Source organism: Lynx rufus, unplaced genomic scaffold (assembly GCF_022079265.1).
Source record: "Lynx rufus isolate CCGP_SWC_20201006 ecotype Redwood Valley unplaced genomic scaffold, mLynRuf1.p SCAF_5, whole genome shotgun sequence".
Classification (NCBI taxonomy): Eukaryota; Metazoa; Chordata; class Mammalia; order Carnivora; family Felidae; genus Lynx; species Lynx rufus.
In genome coordinates this window covers 86,151,204-86,169,688 of record NW_025814867.1, presented here as the reverse complement: position 1 = coordinate 86,169,688, position 18,485 = coordinate 86,151,204, and the positions used below count along the sequence as shown (strand labels likewise).

Here is an 18,485-nt window from a genome sequence, read left to right as displayed (position 1 = left end):
GATATATAAACTTAAAAATGGTTTTAAGATGGTAAATTTTTACATTATGTGTATCTTACCACAACTAAAAATTTGGAAAAATATATGACCTCAAACTAATTATGAAAATGTATCAAACACAAATTGAAATATAGTCTACACAGCAAAGGAAACAACCAACAAAACTAAAAGGCAACCAACGGAATGGGAAAAGATATTTGCAAATGACATATCGGACAAAGGGCTAGTATCCAAAATCTATAAAGAGCTCACCAAACTCCACACCCGAAAAACAAATAACCCAGTGAAGAAATGGGCAGAAAACATGAATAGACACTTCTCTAAAGAAGACATCCGGATGGCCAACAGGCACATGAAAAGATGTTCAGCGTCACTCCTTATCAGGGAAATACAAATCAAAACCACACTCAGGTATCACCTTACGCCAGTCAGAGTGGCCAAAATGAACAAATCAGGAGACTATAGATGCTGGAGAGGATGTGGAGAAACGGGAACCCTCTTGCACTGTTGGTGGCAATGCAAATTGGTGCAGCCGCTCTGGAAAGCAGTGTGGAGGTTCCTCAGAAAATTAAAAAATAGACCTACCCTATGACCCAGCAATAGCACTGCTAGGAATTTACCCAAGGGATACAGGAGTACTGATGCATAGGGGCACTTGTACCCCAATGTTCATAGCAGCACTCTCAACAATAGCCAAATTATGGAAAGAGCCTAAATGTCCATCAACTGATGAATGGATAAAGAAATTGTGGTTTATATACACAATGGAATACTACGTGGCAATGAGAAAAAATGAAATATAGCCTTTTGTAGCAACGTGGATGGAACTGGAGAGTGTGATGCTAAGTGAAATAAGCCATACAGAGAAAGACAGATACCATATGGTTTCACTCTTATGTGGATCCTGAGAAACTTAACGGGAACCCATGGGGGAGGGAAAGGAAAAAAAAAAAAAAAAAAGAGGTTAGAGTGGGAGAGAGCCAAAGCATAAGAGACTTAAAAACTGAGAACAAACTGAGGGTTGATGGGGGGTGGGAGGGAGGGGAGGGTGGGTGATGGGTATTGAGGAGGGCACCTTTTGGGATGAGCACTGGGTGTTGTATGGAAACCAATTTGACAATAAATTTCATATATTAAAAAAAATAAAATAAAATAAAATAAAAGTTAGAATTTTGGGAAACATCCACCCTTATGAGCTTAAAAGCTTTGAAATAAATATTTTAAAAATGAAAAAAAAAAAAAGAAATATAGTCTACAAAATAACTAGCTAGTTTTCTTCTAAAATGCCACATTCATGGAAGACATACAGTGGGGGCTACTCCAGGTTAAAGGAGACTACAGTGTCATGAAGGCAATGTGTAATCTTAGACTGGCCAAAGGATCTATTTTTGTTTCTCCTATAAAGAATATTATTGGGGCAACTGGCAAAATATAATTAAGGTCTATAGATTAATCTGATACTAGTTTTATATTAATGTTCATTTTCTAATATAGCTCACTGTACTATGGTAATACTTTTGTTCTTATGAAAAAATATTTAGTGTTATAAAATATTTGTATTTAGAGGTAAAAGGGGCATGAGAGAAACTTCCTTTGAAATAATTCATAAAAAATATTTTAATTATATAGGAAGAGAAATGATAAAGCAAATATGGTAGGTAAAAATATTAAGAATTAGGGGAGCTAGGTAAAGGTATGTGGGATTTCACTGCACTATTTAAAAAAAAATTTTTTTTAACATTTATTCATTTTTGAGAGACAGAGACAGAGCATGAGCGGGGAAGGGGCAGAGAGAGGGAGACAGAATCTGAAGCAGGCTCCAGGCTCTGAGCTGTCAGCACAGAACCCGACACAGGGCTTGAACTCACAAACTGCGAGATCATGACCTGAGCCAAAGTTGGATGCTCAACCGACTGAGCCAACCAGGTGCCCTGGAAAAAAAAATGTTTTTTAATGTTTATTTCTGACAGAGAGGAACAGAGTGTGAGCAGGGGAGGGGCAGAGAGAGGGAGACACAGAATCTGAAGCAGGCTCCAGGCTCTGAGCTGTCAGCACAGAGCCTGACGTGAGGATGAACTCACGAACCATGAGACAGATGATGACCTCAGCCAAACTTTACTGACTTAACTAACTGAGCCACCTAGGTGCCCCTCATTGCACTATGAATACAATTTTCTTAAGTCTGAAGTGATATGAAAATAATATAAAACAAATTTAATAAAAAACCCCAAATATAAGCAGAATAAGGGCACTGTAGTCAGTTATTAGTGTGTAGTTAAAAAGGCTCATCAAGGTAACTTGAAGCATGCTTTCCTATTTAGGATTACCAATAAAATGAAAATGTATTAGGTCATACTTTAGATTATACTAAAGATCAAATTAGCTAAGACTCAATACTCAAATGTTTTGTGAAAGCTGTATGATCCAAAAGTGATAAAAAATGGTCTGCACTGGATATATCTGTAACGTAACTACTCTCATGTCATGTTAGAGTTGTAAACTTGTCCCTTGCACAGAGAGTAGGCTCCTAGAGAACAAGGCCAATGTTATATTTATATCTTAGTAGCTACAGGACTGGAACAATAAACAAAAAAATTGAATGAACATCAATCCCTCCAAAACACATATTTGAGTGTGTACAAAAAATTTTACACACACAAATTAGCCATAAAGCATTTTCAACTATACCTTAGTTGCACGACAGATCCCCACAACAGGTTGAAATAGAGGTCTAAAGCATCTGGTTTTATTTATTTATTTTTTTTAACGTTTATTTATTTTTGAGACATAGAGAGACAAAGCATGAACAGGGGAGGGGCAGAGAGAGAGGGAGACACAAAATCTGAAACGGGCTCCAGGCTCTGAGCTGTCAGCACAGAGCCCGACACGGGGCTCGAACTCAAGGACCGTGAGATCATGACCTGAGCTGAAGTTGGAAGCTTAACCGACTGAACCACCCAGGCGCCCCATAAAGCATCTGGTTTTAAATCAGAGTATTTCCTCTGGGGTAGAAAAAGACATTTAATAGGTCAGTATCTATGTGGAGTACTGGAGCTACAAGAAACTGAGTAGTTTCCCCACTATCACACAGCCAGAAAGGGGTGACGCCAGGAAGTGGTAGTCAAGTCTCACTATGAAGTCCATGCTCTTCATGCATCTTCAGCAGCAATTCGTTATGCCTTTCTCCATACCACTATGTGGAGGGCTTTCATAAAATGTAAATGACGTGATCAATATAAAAATAATCTGAAAAGCATAAAAATTCTACAAATAATTAGACTATATCTATCTATCTATCTATCTATCTATCTATCTATCGGTAGATAGATATAGAGATACCTATAGATAGATAGACAGATAGATAGATAGATAGATAGATAGATAGATAGATACAGAGTCTGTAATAAGGCTATCTATCTATATCTATGTATAGCTATCTAATTTGCTTAATCCTCAAATTCATTAAAAAAATTTTTTTTTAATTTTTTTTTGAGAGACAGAGAGAGTGAGCAGGGGAGGGGTAGAGAGAGAGGGAGAGGGAAAGAGAATCCCAAGCAGGCTCCACACTGTCAGCCTTAAGACCAATGCGGGGCTTGAACTCATGAACCATGAGATCATGACCTGAGCTGAAATCAAGAGTCAGGTGCTTATTAACCAACTGAGCCACCCAGGCGCCCCTCCTCAAACTCATTTTAAATTACTCAGGGAGGCATTATTCCCCATTTTAACAGATGAAGGGAGTATAAAATGTAGAGGTTAAGTAACTTGTTTGAATTGCACAGGTAGGACTAGACTCCAAATCTTGCGTCTTCTTCTATTTCTATGACATCCTGATGCAACTAAAATGTAAAGTAGTAGATCTTTAGAAGAAAAACTATTTCCATTTAAAATGGTAAAATAAGGGGGGTGCCTGGGTGGGTCAACCAGTTAATAAGCAATCTGACTTCAGCTCAGGTCATGATCTCATGGTTCTTGAGTTTGTGAATTTGAGCTTCTGCATTGAGCTCTCTGCTGTTAGCACAGAGCCTGCTTTGGATCCTCTGATGGCCCCTCTCTCTGTCCCTCCTCTGCTCACTTTCTCTCTCAAAAATAAATAAACATTAAAAAATGTTAAAATTAGGTTATCTATTAAGTAAGGCTTTCAAATTTATTTGAGGACATTTTAACCAGTTATACTAATTTTAAAATGTACATGTTATACTTGATTAATCAGGAAAAGGCTTACTGATTGTGGAAAGTGAGGCACACCCTATAGGCTTCTCACATTATACAACATAAATTATTAATCTACATGCACTTTCGTAGTGTATTTAAAACCTAAAATGAGGCTAAGGAGAACAAATAAGGCTTTCTCTTGTGCAGGTACCCTCATTTGTTTTTCTAACTTGTTCCCTGGTTTACTGTCTCAAAGAAATATGAAATAACACTAATAATATGAATAGCCAAGATCATGTGCTAGTTGCACATACATTATTATTCTTCCAATCACTGTAAAACATCTCAAGTTAGTATTACAATCATCTTCAGTGTTACAGATGAGTAAACGGTGTGGTTAAGCAAACTGCTCAGAGTTATACAGCTGGTAAAGTGGTAGGACTGGAATTCTAAACTAGATCAATCTGACTGTAAGACCTCTCCTTTATAACCACAAGGCTATGCAACATCTCCACAATTTCCAAATGTAGTGTGATGCTGTCAGGGACACTTGGAGTAAATAAATCAGAGGTCTCTGAGCAGGAAAGGACAAGTTCCTCATGGAATGTAAGAACAAAAACTACTATAAAATTTCAAAGGATTCGAGGAAACTCAACATCAAAAGATGAAGTGACAAGAGTAAAATAAACTTTCAAATCCCCTACTTAAAAAAATATATTATACTACTAAATCTTAGATGCTTGAAGAGATGTTACACTATTACAATAACACATAGGCTGCTTACTTAGAATTGTATTTTACTTATAAATTCAATTCCTCTGTTCAACAGAGAGGAAAAAATCCATTTGGACTTATCTGTTAAATTCTTGGTGGCTTTACAATGATTTAATTTTTAATGATTTTCATAAAGGGTGAAAGATTATGTAGAAGAAGTAACATAATACAAACATAATACAAAGACTACAGTCTTAGTGTAGTATCTGTAATTTCCCCTAGAATCCCATTTTGTTCCTATTTATTTTCATTTTTTAGGAGGGGAAGGGCACTGAGATAAGTAATCACAATTGAGATCCCATTTTTACTCCCAACAGGGAATTTACTTCAAAACTGTTTACACAATAGGGGAACCTCAGCCGTCTGACTTCGGCTCAGGTCATGATCTCATGGTCCCTGAGTTTGAGCCCCAAATTGGGCTCACAGCTGTCAGCCTGTCAGCGCAGACTGCTTCAGGTCCTGTGTCCCCCTCTCTCTGCCCTTCCCCCACCTGCACTCTCCCCCTCCAAAATCCAAAAAAACGGTGTTTACACAATAAACATACTATTTTTATCTCGATTTTATGCTACAGATCAGTAATAGTAAAAATAGCTAAAGATGCATTTATTTGTACTTTGTATGAGATTGAGATTGTTCACAACAGAATAATACTATCATTATTTTGACTTTGAATGACGTTGTTAATGTTTTAAAACTACTAAAGCTCCTAAGCTAAAAAAGTTCAGATTCTCTGACATTTGGCTATTATTTCATTTTATTTTTTGACTGTCGTATGTTACCTTTTTAAAAAGAAAATTTTATTTTAGAATAATTTTAAATTTACAGAAAAGTTGCAAAGATAGAAGAGTTCCCACATACTTTACATATATGAGTTCTTATTTTTAACTAATAAATGTGAATGTTACCTAACCAAATGATAGAAAAATATTTCCAAAGAAGATAAATATATATCGGGAAAAGAAAGCTATATAAAATGACACATCCACTATAATATGAGGATGACGACTTTTATTATCTTTAGAAACTAAAATTCCTAAAGCAAATAAAAACCGGTTTAAACAATTTACAAGTACAAAAGGCATGATAACGAATCTAAGGAAGTTTAATATTATGAAGTTCAGAATGTGTCCTATTTCGTAGTTAACCTAAAAATATGGCAAGTATTGAACCCATTTTATATTAAATCCAAATATTTAATTCCCTAAAAACACCAACTGAACCCCAAAGTGAATTACTAAGTCTAACAAAGAAACAGTTAAAACAATTTGAAAAGAATATAAATGAAACATTAAAAGCAAATGAAATTTTTATAAAGAAAAAAGAAACTAATAAAAACCTGTGGTATGGTGGGTAGGATGACAGTATTCTCAGCAGGGACTGGCAGGACAGGGATCACAGGGACAGTGGGAGAAGAGGGAGGTACAGCTTCTGTTGGCTAAAAATCATCAACGACAAAAAATCAGGAAAAATACCAAAATAAAAGAAAAACACATAACAAAGTTTGTCATAAAGTATAGTTTTCAGAAATAACTGAGAAATAAGTAAAATATTAATATGTAACTTTAATTGAGAAAATGCTCTCCAGAAATTACTTTAGAAATCATTATACGACTACTAATAATTTTAATAACTATAATTAAAATGGGTGACTACTTTCTAGATGTTTAAATGAAAATAATAAAAGCTAGTGACCTAGAATATATTCCTCTTCTAGGAGACAAAACACTCACTTTATAGACTACAAAACATTTTTCCAGCATTCAGAAGCTATCTGACTGCTTTCCTCCTTGAATTCAAGGTGTGAAATGTAATTTTATTAGCCCATCAGACAGGCAGGCAGTTGGGGCTTAGAAATTCACAAAACAGTCAAAGGACTTAAAAACTGAATCTATATCATTTTTTTATATCTATGCTATTGACCTCTACAAGAGAACTGTAATAACCTGCCTTAAAATTGCCTTTAAAGTCATTAATTCAACTACCATTCACTGAGTAGCTATTATATGCCAGACATTTTCTGGAAAAAATTTAAAAAGTAAGAACTTTAGTGACATAATTTAAACGGAATTTTTCTTTACACTCAATTACTTTATCTGGATTGATTCAATTCATTTTACAAAGATGTAAATGGAACACAGAAGAGGTGTTTTGTATCAAGTCCTAATCCCTGTAAACTGAATTCATAAACATTTGCTATACCAATAACATATACAGATATGTTATTTTCTTACATATATAAGAAAAACATTAAAACCAAATTGATAACAGGACACTGCGCATTAAAAGAAACTTAAAACAAGAAGAACAAATCTGCTGAAGAACTATGCTTTTTCTAACAAAGAAATACAAAATAAAATTATAATGCTGACTTTCTCGTTTATCAAATCAATCAGTTAAAATTTATCAAAAATGTATGAATTCTCCAACAATAGTGCTGGGACAACTGGATATCCACATGCAAAAAAATTGAAATCAAAGCACTCTTGCATCATATACAAAAACTAATGAGAAATTAATCAATGACCAAAATAGAAACACTAAAACCATATTCATAAAACCAGAAAACATAGGGGTAAAATCTTCATGACCTCGGATTTCGCAGTGGATTCTTAAGTATCATATCAAAAGCGTAAGTGACAAGAATAAATGAATTAGACTTCATCAAAATTATAACCTTTTGTGCATTAAAGGACATTATCAAGAAAGTGAAAAGACAACTTACAAAATAGGAGAAAATGTTTCTAAGTCATACATTTGATGAGGGTTATAAAAATCCAACAACAAAAAGATAAAAACACAATTAAAAAATGGGCAAGGACTTGAACAGACATTTCTCCAAAGGAGATAAACAATTGGCCAATAAGCACATGAAAAGATACTCAACAAATTATTAATTAGAGAAATGCACATCAAAATTAGAATATATCACTTCACACTTACTAGGAGGCTGTAATAAAAAAAGGAAAACAAAAATAGAAAGAAACAAGTGTTGGTGAGGATGTGCCGAAACTGAAATTCTCAAAAACTGCTGGTAGGAATGGAAAATGGTGTAAGCTGCTGTGGAAAACAGTTTGGTGGTTCCTCAAAAAAAGCTAACCATACATAGTATTACCACATAACCCAGCAATTCTACTCCTAGGTGTATGTACTCAAAAGAACTAAAAACAGGGACTTGGATACTTTTTTTTTTTGAAGTTTATTTATTTATTGAGAAAGAGAGGGAAAGAATACCAAGTAGGCTCCATGCCCAGAGTGGAGCCTGATGATATGACCGTGAGATCATGACCTGAGCCGAAATAGAGTTGGACGCTCAACTGACTGAGCCAACTACGCGCCCCGTGGATACTTTACATCATTGTTCATGGTAGAAATCCATCAACAGATGAATGGATAAACAAAATGTGGTATATACATATAATGAATATTATTCAGTCATAAAGAGGAATGAAATTCTGACCCATGCTACAACATGGATGTATTTTGAAAACATTATGTTTTCAGGTGAAATTAACCAGACACAAAAGACAATATTGTAGGATTCCACTTACATGAAATGTTTGGAGTAGGTATATTCATAGAGATAGAAAGAAGTTACCAGAGAGAGAAGTTAGGAGAGAGAAGCATGGAAGTTATTGCTTAAATGGTACAGAGTCTGTGAGAGGTGATAAAAAGGTTTTGGAGATAGATAATGGTGATGGATGCGACAACGTGAATGCAATTAATGCCAAATAATTATACAGTTAAAAAGGTTAAAATGAAAAATTTTGTTATATATCTTTTACCACAATAAAAAAACCTCAAAATAAATTAAAAATTTTTTAATGTTTATTTATTTTTGAGAGAGAGAGACAAAGAGTGCCAGTGGGGAAGGACAGAGAGAGAGGGAGACACAGAATCCGAAGTAGGCTCCAAGCTCTGAGCCATCCATATAGAGCCTGACATGGGCTCGAATCCATGAACCATGAGATCACGACCTGAGCGGAAGTCAGATGCTTAACCGACTGAGCGACCCAGGCACCCCTCAAAATAAAATTTTTAATGCATGGAAACAGGTCCCTTCCCACTGCTGTTGGAAATATAAATTCATACAAACTTTAAGGAAAGCAATTTAGCAGCAATTATCTATAGCCTTAAAAACGTCTAAACGCTTAGACTTAATTCTGGCAATCTATCCTAAATGAATAATTTAAAAAACAAATGTTCTAATAGTCTTATTACATTCTACTGACCATTGTTTATACTTGGGGAAATATGGAATACCCTAAATATCCAAAGGTGCTGGAATGGAATGGTTACATTTACAAATAATGATAATTATGTAAGATTAAATATTATACAACAATTAAAAATCATCTGTAACAACAGTCTGTATGTCAATAAAGCCCCTGTAGGTCTGGCTTGGGACTCCAGTCACCAATTATATATTGTTTCCATACAAAAAAAATCTTCAAATTCCATATTATAAGTTTAAAATGAATAACTTAAATGCTAATCAATTTTCAGTGGAATACTTATATGACTTTTTAAAAATGTTTGAAAACCCAGAGGTTCTGACTCCAAATTTATAACGAAGTATAAGAAAAAGATAGTTTTAAAAGAGCCGTCACTTGATCACCTAGGTATAAACACAGAAAATGAAATGAATCCCATCTCTGCTTACACAATACTTATAATTAATTGCAGATTGTTTGCTGACATAATTGGGAAGTATGAAAATTAGATTTCTAGAAGATAATAATGATAGAATATCATCATGACTTTGGTTGGTGTAGGCAGAGACTTCTTTAACAGGAAGGTACAGATTGTTGAAACCAAGCAGGTGAAGACAGCATCTGAATGCAGGGAGTAGAGGGGTGGCACCAGTCTAGCACAGGGTGCTTGGAGCTTGAGCAGGATATGGGCAGAGTGGTGCCAGGAGCCTGATGTTTTTCTGGAAACCAGATGTGACAAAGACATTATCTATGTGGCAGTAGCAGTAGTCTGGTATGAAGTGTAGGAGCCTCAATGGAGTAAAAAGGGGGTTTGTTGGAGCTTGAGCAGAGTAAGGAAGTTGTCAATGGGAGATTGCTTACATACAGGAGATTTTGATCCAATAAATAAGATAATGGGAGCAAGATTCCTCATGTCAGAGAAGGGAGTTAAAATATGGAAAGGGAAAAAATTAGCATGATACCTATGGTTTTAGAATAGAACTGGAAGTTAGAATAGAACTGGAGGTTAGCATGAATGCATGGTTTTCAATATATATAGACGAACACAGGAATACAGACATAAATGTGTGTGTTTATATGTACATATATTCCCTTGTTCTGTCCACAGAGAATATCTAGGGGCAGTAACACTCCAATAGCCTGAACACACCTATCACTCAGATTATGGTTTCTAAATATATATTCTGAAATAAAAAAAAAAAAAACAATATAGGAGTCTTTGGAGAAATGGCTGAGTCCAGTGCTAAAACTTAGCCAAGTATAATATGAATCTAAAACATCTTGTTGTGCCAGAAAATATAGAACTGCTCAAGGAATAATGAAGGCATGACAAAAGACACAGAAGTTAGCTTGAAGGGTTTTCATCAGTCAGACCAGGAACAATTGGAGAATCAAAATAAAGATAACAATAGCATACAATCCACTATATAAAAACAGGATTCCAAGAGTCCATACTGATTTAATAATTACAAGAACACATGAACAGAAGAGAGAGCATTTCCTTAGAGTAGAATGCCAACTAAAAAATGTATAAGGAATTATGGAATTACAAAATCATTTGGCAACGATCACAGTAATAATATATTAATTACTATGTATTACATAGTAATAATACATACATCAATAGATGCAAAAATTCCACTGCTGCTGAAGGAACCTTCTATTTCATTCCAGCAGATGAAAATTTAAAAAGGACACATGGATGCACACAAGTTATCTCTCTTAAAAGCTTTTATTAATTACAGTAAAGAAATCTAGTAGGTACTACCTTTTTTTTTTTTTTTTTTTAAGTTTATTTCTTTATTTTGAGAGAGGCAGACACAGCACAAGTGGGCGAGAGGCAGAGACAGAGAATTCCAAGCAATCCCGATGCGGGGCTTGAATCCACAAAGCCTTGAAATCATGACCTGAGCTGAAACCAAGAGTTGGACCCTTAACCGACTGAGCCACCCAGGTGCTTCTCTAACAGATACTATCTTAATCAGAGTTAACATCACCAGGGATGGCACAAATCAAAATCATGCTGATAGGCTATAATAAGAGCATATCACTTCTGAGAAATTCCAATCGAAGATGCATAACCTGAATCTAATCACTGAACATCTGATACACTACAAAATAACTGGCTTTAGTCATCCAAAGTATCAAAAAAAAAAGTCTAAAGTTTATCATTATTTTTTTTGTAATTTCAGTTTTATTTTTTTTAGCAGCTTTGTTGAGGTATAATGATATACAAAAACTGCACATATTTAATGTATACAACTTGTAGAGTGTAAACATATGCATTATCTGTGAAACCATCACCACAATTAAGGTAGCAGACATATCTATCACCTCTCAAAGTTTCCTTATGCCTCTTTAATAGGGTCAGATATTAGTTGATTAATGATCTATTTTAATATCAAAATAAGGCAAAGCTAAATGCTTATGTCAACTTTTAAGGTCAAGCATGAAAATTTCCTCCACTGGGCAGTAGCTCTCTAAAACCCTTTATGATAAACTATAAATCCTTTAATAGTACATTCAAACTGGCTCTAAGTGTCTTTTAAAAAATCTATCTCCTTTAAATAAGGATCTAAATACCATTTTTTAAAAAATCTTAAAACAACTTATACTATCTGAATCCACCCTCCCCCCCTCTTCTGTATAGGGCAAGTACTTTGAAAAGAACATATGCCTCTGCCAGTTTCTTAAGAGAAGCAAACCCTTCTGAGAAAAGCCTTCAAAAACAAATGACATATCAATATATAAAATTTCCTAGCCTTAGCTCATAACAACTTCAGGTAACAAAGAATTACAGAACAACAAAATAATTCATTTAGTTCATCTGAAACAAAAATACAGCCCTAAACAAATAATAGATAATCAAATGAAGGTTGAGTAATGAGGAAGAGCACAGATGTTATATCCAGTAACACTGTGAAATGAAGAGGTAAGAGGATATTTTAAGGGCACAAATGAGAACAGGGTAGAATTCTGGGGAGTTGTAGAAGATTCTAAATTGGAAATGTCATGCTTAAGATTCTCAAATAAATAATGAGATAGCAAAATACACTAACCATTATATTTGGGTTATTAGAGAAAAGGAGGAATTCAACATAAGCATTTTAAACTTGAAAGCTCTTATATACATGTTTCATTAGACAATGGTGACTATTATATACCATCATCCTTTTCCTGCTCCATTTGTATCACTCAATAAGATCAGCTCCAAAGAGTTTTGTTTTGTTTGTTTTTTTTAATCATGACCATGTGACTAACAACAGTCTCAGTTGTTTCTATCCATAGCAACACCATAGAATCATTAGTCTCTGAGGCTGCCTTCAGAGACTTGTTTCCATGACAACAGAGGCTATAATATTAACAGTATCTCAAAGAACACTGCAGAAAATTATAAATTCCTGTAAAATAATTGGATTGCACATATTTTAAAAGTGCTTTCTCTATGCCAGTATCAAACTGACAGCTTATGGAAAAGTGTTTCACAATCATTTTTAGAGAAATTTCTTCATAGTTTTACATTTTAATGTAAGATCTTAAAATGATGAAAACAGCTTTTGAAATGTAACTGATTTTCATAAAAGTAGTCTGAAGCCTAATTTAGGTATAGCCACGTGCAGAAAGTGTACTGCACATCAACAGTTATGACCATGCACTACCCTCTTTCACTGCCATTCATTCAGTAACAAATGTCCCTGCCTCTTCTTTAAGAAGGTAAATCCTGCTGAGAAAGTCTTCAAAAACAAATGACATATCAATACACAATTTCCTAGCCACAGCTGATAACCAATAGAGCTGTAATAACCAATTCAGTATACACTCAGGAATCAATTCAGGAATGAATGAGTGAGCCTACCTTTACTAAATTGCATTATGCTTAAAATAGTTAAAACAGTTCTTATATGTGCATATGAATCCTGACTGATACAAGAAGAGACAGAAAGGATAATTAGGAGAATGCTGTGATAATCCACCTGAGAGGTCATCAGTGGCTTAAACCAAATGGTAGTGATAGTGAAAATGGGGATGAGTAGTCAAATCAAGATAGATTTTGAATGTACAACTGGTATTATCTGGTAACTAATGGGAAGTAAGGAGTGAGGAAGGACTATTAAGAATAACACCCACAATGGCCACTAAAAATGATCTTTTCCATTATAGTTAGACCCAAGTGTAAAAGACTTGCAAGGCTCTCTGAATACATTTTCAAATGTTTTCTCACTAAATTATTTATTAAAATTACTTTCATAGCATAAGATGAAACTCTGAAGAAAGTTAACTGAAGCCACACTACAAGATAATTTACAATTGTTTATATCTTACACTAACATGTTACATGAATGAGGTAAACCGAGCTTAGAATACTCACAAAGATTTACACCACACTTAGGGAAAATGAAATATATGAATTAGCAAATCTTTTGTTATCGATATATTACACAACAAGGAAAAGTAATTACTCTTGTGCCAGTTGTGTTAGTAAGTACCTTATATTTTGTTTTTATATGGCATAGATAATATTCTTAATCCAAATTCCTTTGTTTAGAGATCCACTATGCCACAATGAGATATGTTTCTCTGATGTAATGTCAAAGAAGCTATCTTAGAAGGGGGGGGAGGGAGAAAACAAAACAAAACACAAAAAACCTGGCAAGTTTTTTTTGCATGTTAATGTAAAGATAAAATACAGTACAGTAGATTTATCAAAACTGCTTGGGAATCACTGTACTCAACAGGAGTCCAGTATCTTCAGAATAAAGGTGTTTTTCATTATTTAAATCTGATTCTTTTTGATTCAAATGACTTTTTTTGCCACAGTTACTGTGGACACCTTCAATATAAATTGGTGCAGTGGAAAAAAAATGTTATTTGAACAAGCTGTATGGGACATCCATGTCATAATTATCTCAGAAGCAAATGTCAATAAACTAGATACATTTTAAAACAAATCACTAAGGTGTTAAATTACAAAGTTTTGATTTTAAAATAGCAAAGGGGAGATAGGAAAATAGACCTAATGATTAATAATCCTATTACAGAAACATGGGTAAAAATCTGTTACTTTACACAGATTACCTGATTCATGAATCTATTTCTGCTTACAAGATTCAGGATACTGAGTTAAAGTTTATCATCCTTTTATTATGAGAAAATGGCATTCTATCAGCATTCAGCTGGTCACTCTGTACTGGTAGAAGGATGAGTTAACAACCACTAAAAATTTAAAGTAAACAGAGACTTTAAAGTTGGATTTAAAGATATGATTACTTAATTTAATACATAGGTATGAAACTACCAACTGCAATATACTTTTTTTAACCCGATTTTTTATCAGAATATGGTTAGAGAAACCTGCACAACCATGGACTTTCATGATTGAAACAAAAAATGGGCTCTCAATCCTTAACAATAATCATGCATTTACCCTATTCTATTCATTCTTCTATAAATCCCTAACGATTCCAGCCCCTGCTGCCTTTCTTCCATTCTCCTACCACTTAGTGTTTCAGCCATACTGACCTCCCTCCTGTTCCCCAAATATCCTAAACATGTTCTGGTGTCAAGACTTTCATTTACTATTCCACTGCCTACAATGCTCGTGCCCCAGATATTCACATGGCTCAATTCTATTACTTCTTTCATGACTTAATTCAAATATCAAATATATATAGCAGATACTGCTAAAAGACTTTTTGTGTGCTTGGGTAGCCACTACAATCAGAAGGTGTTCAACAAGATGTTCTATCATTGATGAACTTAGAAGTTTCAAGATATAAAAAAGTCAAAATATTGCCAATTTAATGTTGTCCTTTATCTAGCAATAGCTAATTGCCTAATAATGTCCTATTTGAAAATAAACATGTCTTGCTCAAGTACATTTGTTCAGTAGATTTGCATCTCTCTCTCTCTTTTTCTAATATTTTATTTTTAAGTAATCTCTACACCCAATGTAGGGTTGGAACTCACAACTATAACATCAAGAGTTACATGCTCTTCTGACTGAGCTCTTCTGACTCCTGGCTAGGAGTCCTTCATCTCTTTCTTTCTTTTTAAAACTGTTTTAGGAAGTATTTCTCATTGACAGCTCACATTTAAAACCTGTGGTGCTCATCTTCCAAACTTCTAGGTTCTACTAATATCATCTTGCCCCTAGGCCCCTACCACATGTGGTAGCTGCTTCCTGTGGTTACTATCTCTGTTTTACTTTGGTGTTTTCATTTTTCCTTTTCAGTTCTCCAATTCTTTTTTAACTACCCCCCCTATATTACATTCTGTTAAAATACTTGCTATAGCTCCTGTTTTCCTGGCTGGACCCTTGTCAAGGTTACTAATACTCTGGCTAAAACATACATAATTCTTTATCACTCTATATTAGGTTGTTTCTCCTATCTCTAGATTCCTCACTTAAAAAACCAGAATATTTTGTGGAGCTAATGATAATGGTGGTGATAAAGATGGTAATGATGATGAGATCAGGTATTATAAGGGTTTTGCTTATACTGTCTCATTTAATTCTCACTAACTCTTGATGCAGGAAACATTTTCATCCCTACTTTCTACAGGTGGAGGAAACAGACTCTGAGAATTCAGGTGTATTTGTTCAAGGTGCCATGGGTAGTAAATGGCAGAACAGAGATTTAAAACTCAGGCTACCATCTTCTAGAGACAGTTTGCTCAACCAGTATACTACACTGTGTCTTTTTTTTTTTTAATTTTTTTTCAACGTTTTTTATTTATTTTTGGGACAGAGAGAGACAGAGCATGAATGGGGGAGGGGCAGAGAGAGAGGGAGACACAGAATCGGAAACAGGCTCCAGGCTCCGAGCCATCAGCCCAGAGCCTGATGCGGGGCTCGAACTCCCGGACCGCGAGATCGTGACCTGGCTGAAGTCGGATGCTTAACCGACTGCGCCACCCAGGCGCCCCTACACTGTGTCTTTAAAATACTTCAGAAGGAGTTATGTTACTATCATATTTTACTGCAAAGACAATATATAATATCATAGAAAAGAAACAAAATACTTCATCAATCCTTAGCTCAAGGACTGGCAAACATTTTCTAAAAAGGGCCAGGTAATACATATTTTAGACCTTATGGACCATGCAATTTCTGTTACAACTACTCAACTGTGCTGTAGTAGCTTGAAAGTAGCCATTGGCAATACACAAATAGGCATAGCTGTGTTCCAATGAAACTTTATTTACAATAACAGGTGGCAGGCTGGATTTGTGCTGACTCCCATTTTCGTGATTTAAAAACAGAAAAAAAGGCTGATTAGATTGATGGAAAAAAAAACAGAAAAAGACTTCAAGATACCTAGGCTAGTTTTTACTAACTACAGTTGTTTTAATTCTGCTGCAATGCTTACTCTATGATAAATAAGCAACTCCTCCCCTAAAAATATGGAAGTAGAAAATTTAAAAAAATAATACATATGGAAATTTCAAATTTCATCTATAGTTCTTTAAAATATATTTTTTTAAAAGGCCTATATAATAAAGCAGTGTTCTTAGCATTGAAAGAATTATCAAAAAAAAAAAATCTTTACTGTATGCAGCCTTTCAGTTTAGGAAGAGTGATTAAAATGACATTTTTGGTCTGCTTCCCACTCCCACACTCCTCCAAAATCTTGCTATGGTATTTAGTATAGCTGAAGCAATTAACTCCTAAGATTGGTATGCATTTTGGATTTTTTTCCTTCTCGCTTTCCAAATACTTTCAAATGGATTTCTTATTCAAATTTATAATGCTTTGAGGCATTAGATGGTTCCACCAAGATTAGTCAGAGTTAAATAAAGAAAAACCAGGCTGGGATCTGTTTTGATCCAAATCTCAGAGAGTATCTCTTAATATTCCTTCAGGACCAATAAAAAATCTGTAAGGCAACCAATTTGTCTCATTCTGTCGTTAACAATAACTGCTTCCCATTCCAGAGCTGGCTCAGTCAATAGCCACTGTTTAGATTTCACAAATACTGAAAATATTGTTCAGAAATGGGACTAAATTGGGGTTTATTGAAGGATAAAGAACTAATAGACAGGGCTCCTTTTAAGATATAAGGGAAAAAAATCTTCTAAATACATATATCTAGAGGAAGAAGAAATTGTGTTTAGGCTTTCCTAAAATTCCACTGCTTCCAGATGTCATTGCCAGTTGGTTTATACTTGCACAAAAAAGGTCCAGTCTTTTTTGATTGACTTGCATATGCCTGTAAAATTATTACATCAGTTGGCTTATTTAAAGTTTGTTAAATAAGGTGATAATTGTAGGCTACTGTTCCCACATGGTCTGAACAACTATTTTTACCTTTATAAAAATTCTAAATTTTGATATAAAATGGAGGACTGAAATGTTATCTAAATAATAGGGCCAGGAAGTACAAAGAATAACATGGAAAAAAATCTTTAAAGAAAATGAATCTAAGTCAAATTTTAACAGTAAGAATTTAAATTCTTCATATGTATAAGAATATATATATGTCTCAAATTTTTCAGACAGCTTTGAATTGCTTTTGAAATACACATGATGTTTACAAAATCTTGTAGACTTTTTTAAATTAAAAAAAATTGAAAAAAATTTAAGTCATAGTTCTACATAAAAATGGCTTGAGAAATTTACAGTGGTCAAACCATATTTAGAAGGTCCAAATTTCCTTGTAGCCAGCATCATATTAAGTGAAAATAAACAAGTATATAACATTTGTTTATTCATTCAACAAACATTTATCAAGTGCATTCATTGTGCTAGACTTTGGCGATACAAGAAAACATACATCTTGTATTACCAGCTCTTGTGAAGCTTCTGGTTCAGCAGCTAATATTTAATTTTATTTTTTGAGAGAGAGAGAGAGACAGAGAGCACAAGGAGCAGAGGGGCAGAAGGAGAGAGAGAGAGGGAGAGAATCTTAAGCATGCTCCATGGTCATTGTGTGGGGCTCGATCTTACAACCATGAGATTATGACCTGAGCTAAAATCAAGAGTCGGACACAACTGATCGAGCTACCCAGGCGCCCCTAGATGAGTCAGATATTTTAGGGCACAAAAATCAGATAAACACAAGATTCTACCGTACTATAAGAAAGGAAAAAAGTTTACAATGTAAGGAGAGAATAATTTTAATTATGGAATCAAGAAACATTTATAGAGATGCTTTATCTTAAAAGAATAGAAAGGAGGAGAAAAGGCCTCACTGGTGAAAAGAAACAGTGTGAAGATGGCAGAAATATCTCCTAATCTAAGGCCAAAAAACAAAATAAAACATCAAATGAAGTAGCCTCTTTCTACACCCTTTAACTTGGCATTAAAATAAATATCCCAATCCCTATATCTATTTGTACCTGCAG

The 18,485-nt window shown here is 34.5% G+C and overlaps 1 protein-coding gene across 10 annotated transcripts in view; it reads right to left on the bottom strand.

Annotated features, from left to right (window-relative positions):
• DLG1 (discs large MAGUK scaffold protein 1) overlaps positions 1 to 18,485 on the bottom strand; it is a 275,223-nt gene that overhangs the window by 117,946 nt on the left and 138,792 nt on the right. For 7 of the 10 annotated variants that reach the window (XM_047100299.1, XM_047100300.1, XM_047100296.1 and 4 more), the window contains one exon: positions 6,266 to 6,364. The exons of the other annotated variants lie outside the window; for them this stretch is intronic. In XM_047100299.1, the coding sequence (XP_046956255.1) occupies positions 6,266 to 6,364 (99 nt within the window). The remainder of the gene's footprint in view (positions 1 to 6,265; positions 6,365 to 18,485) is intronic. 10 annotated transcript variants of the gene reach the window in all.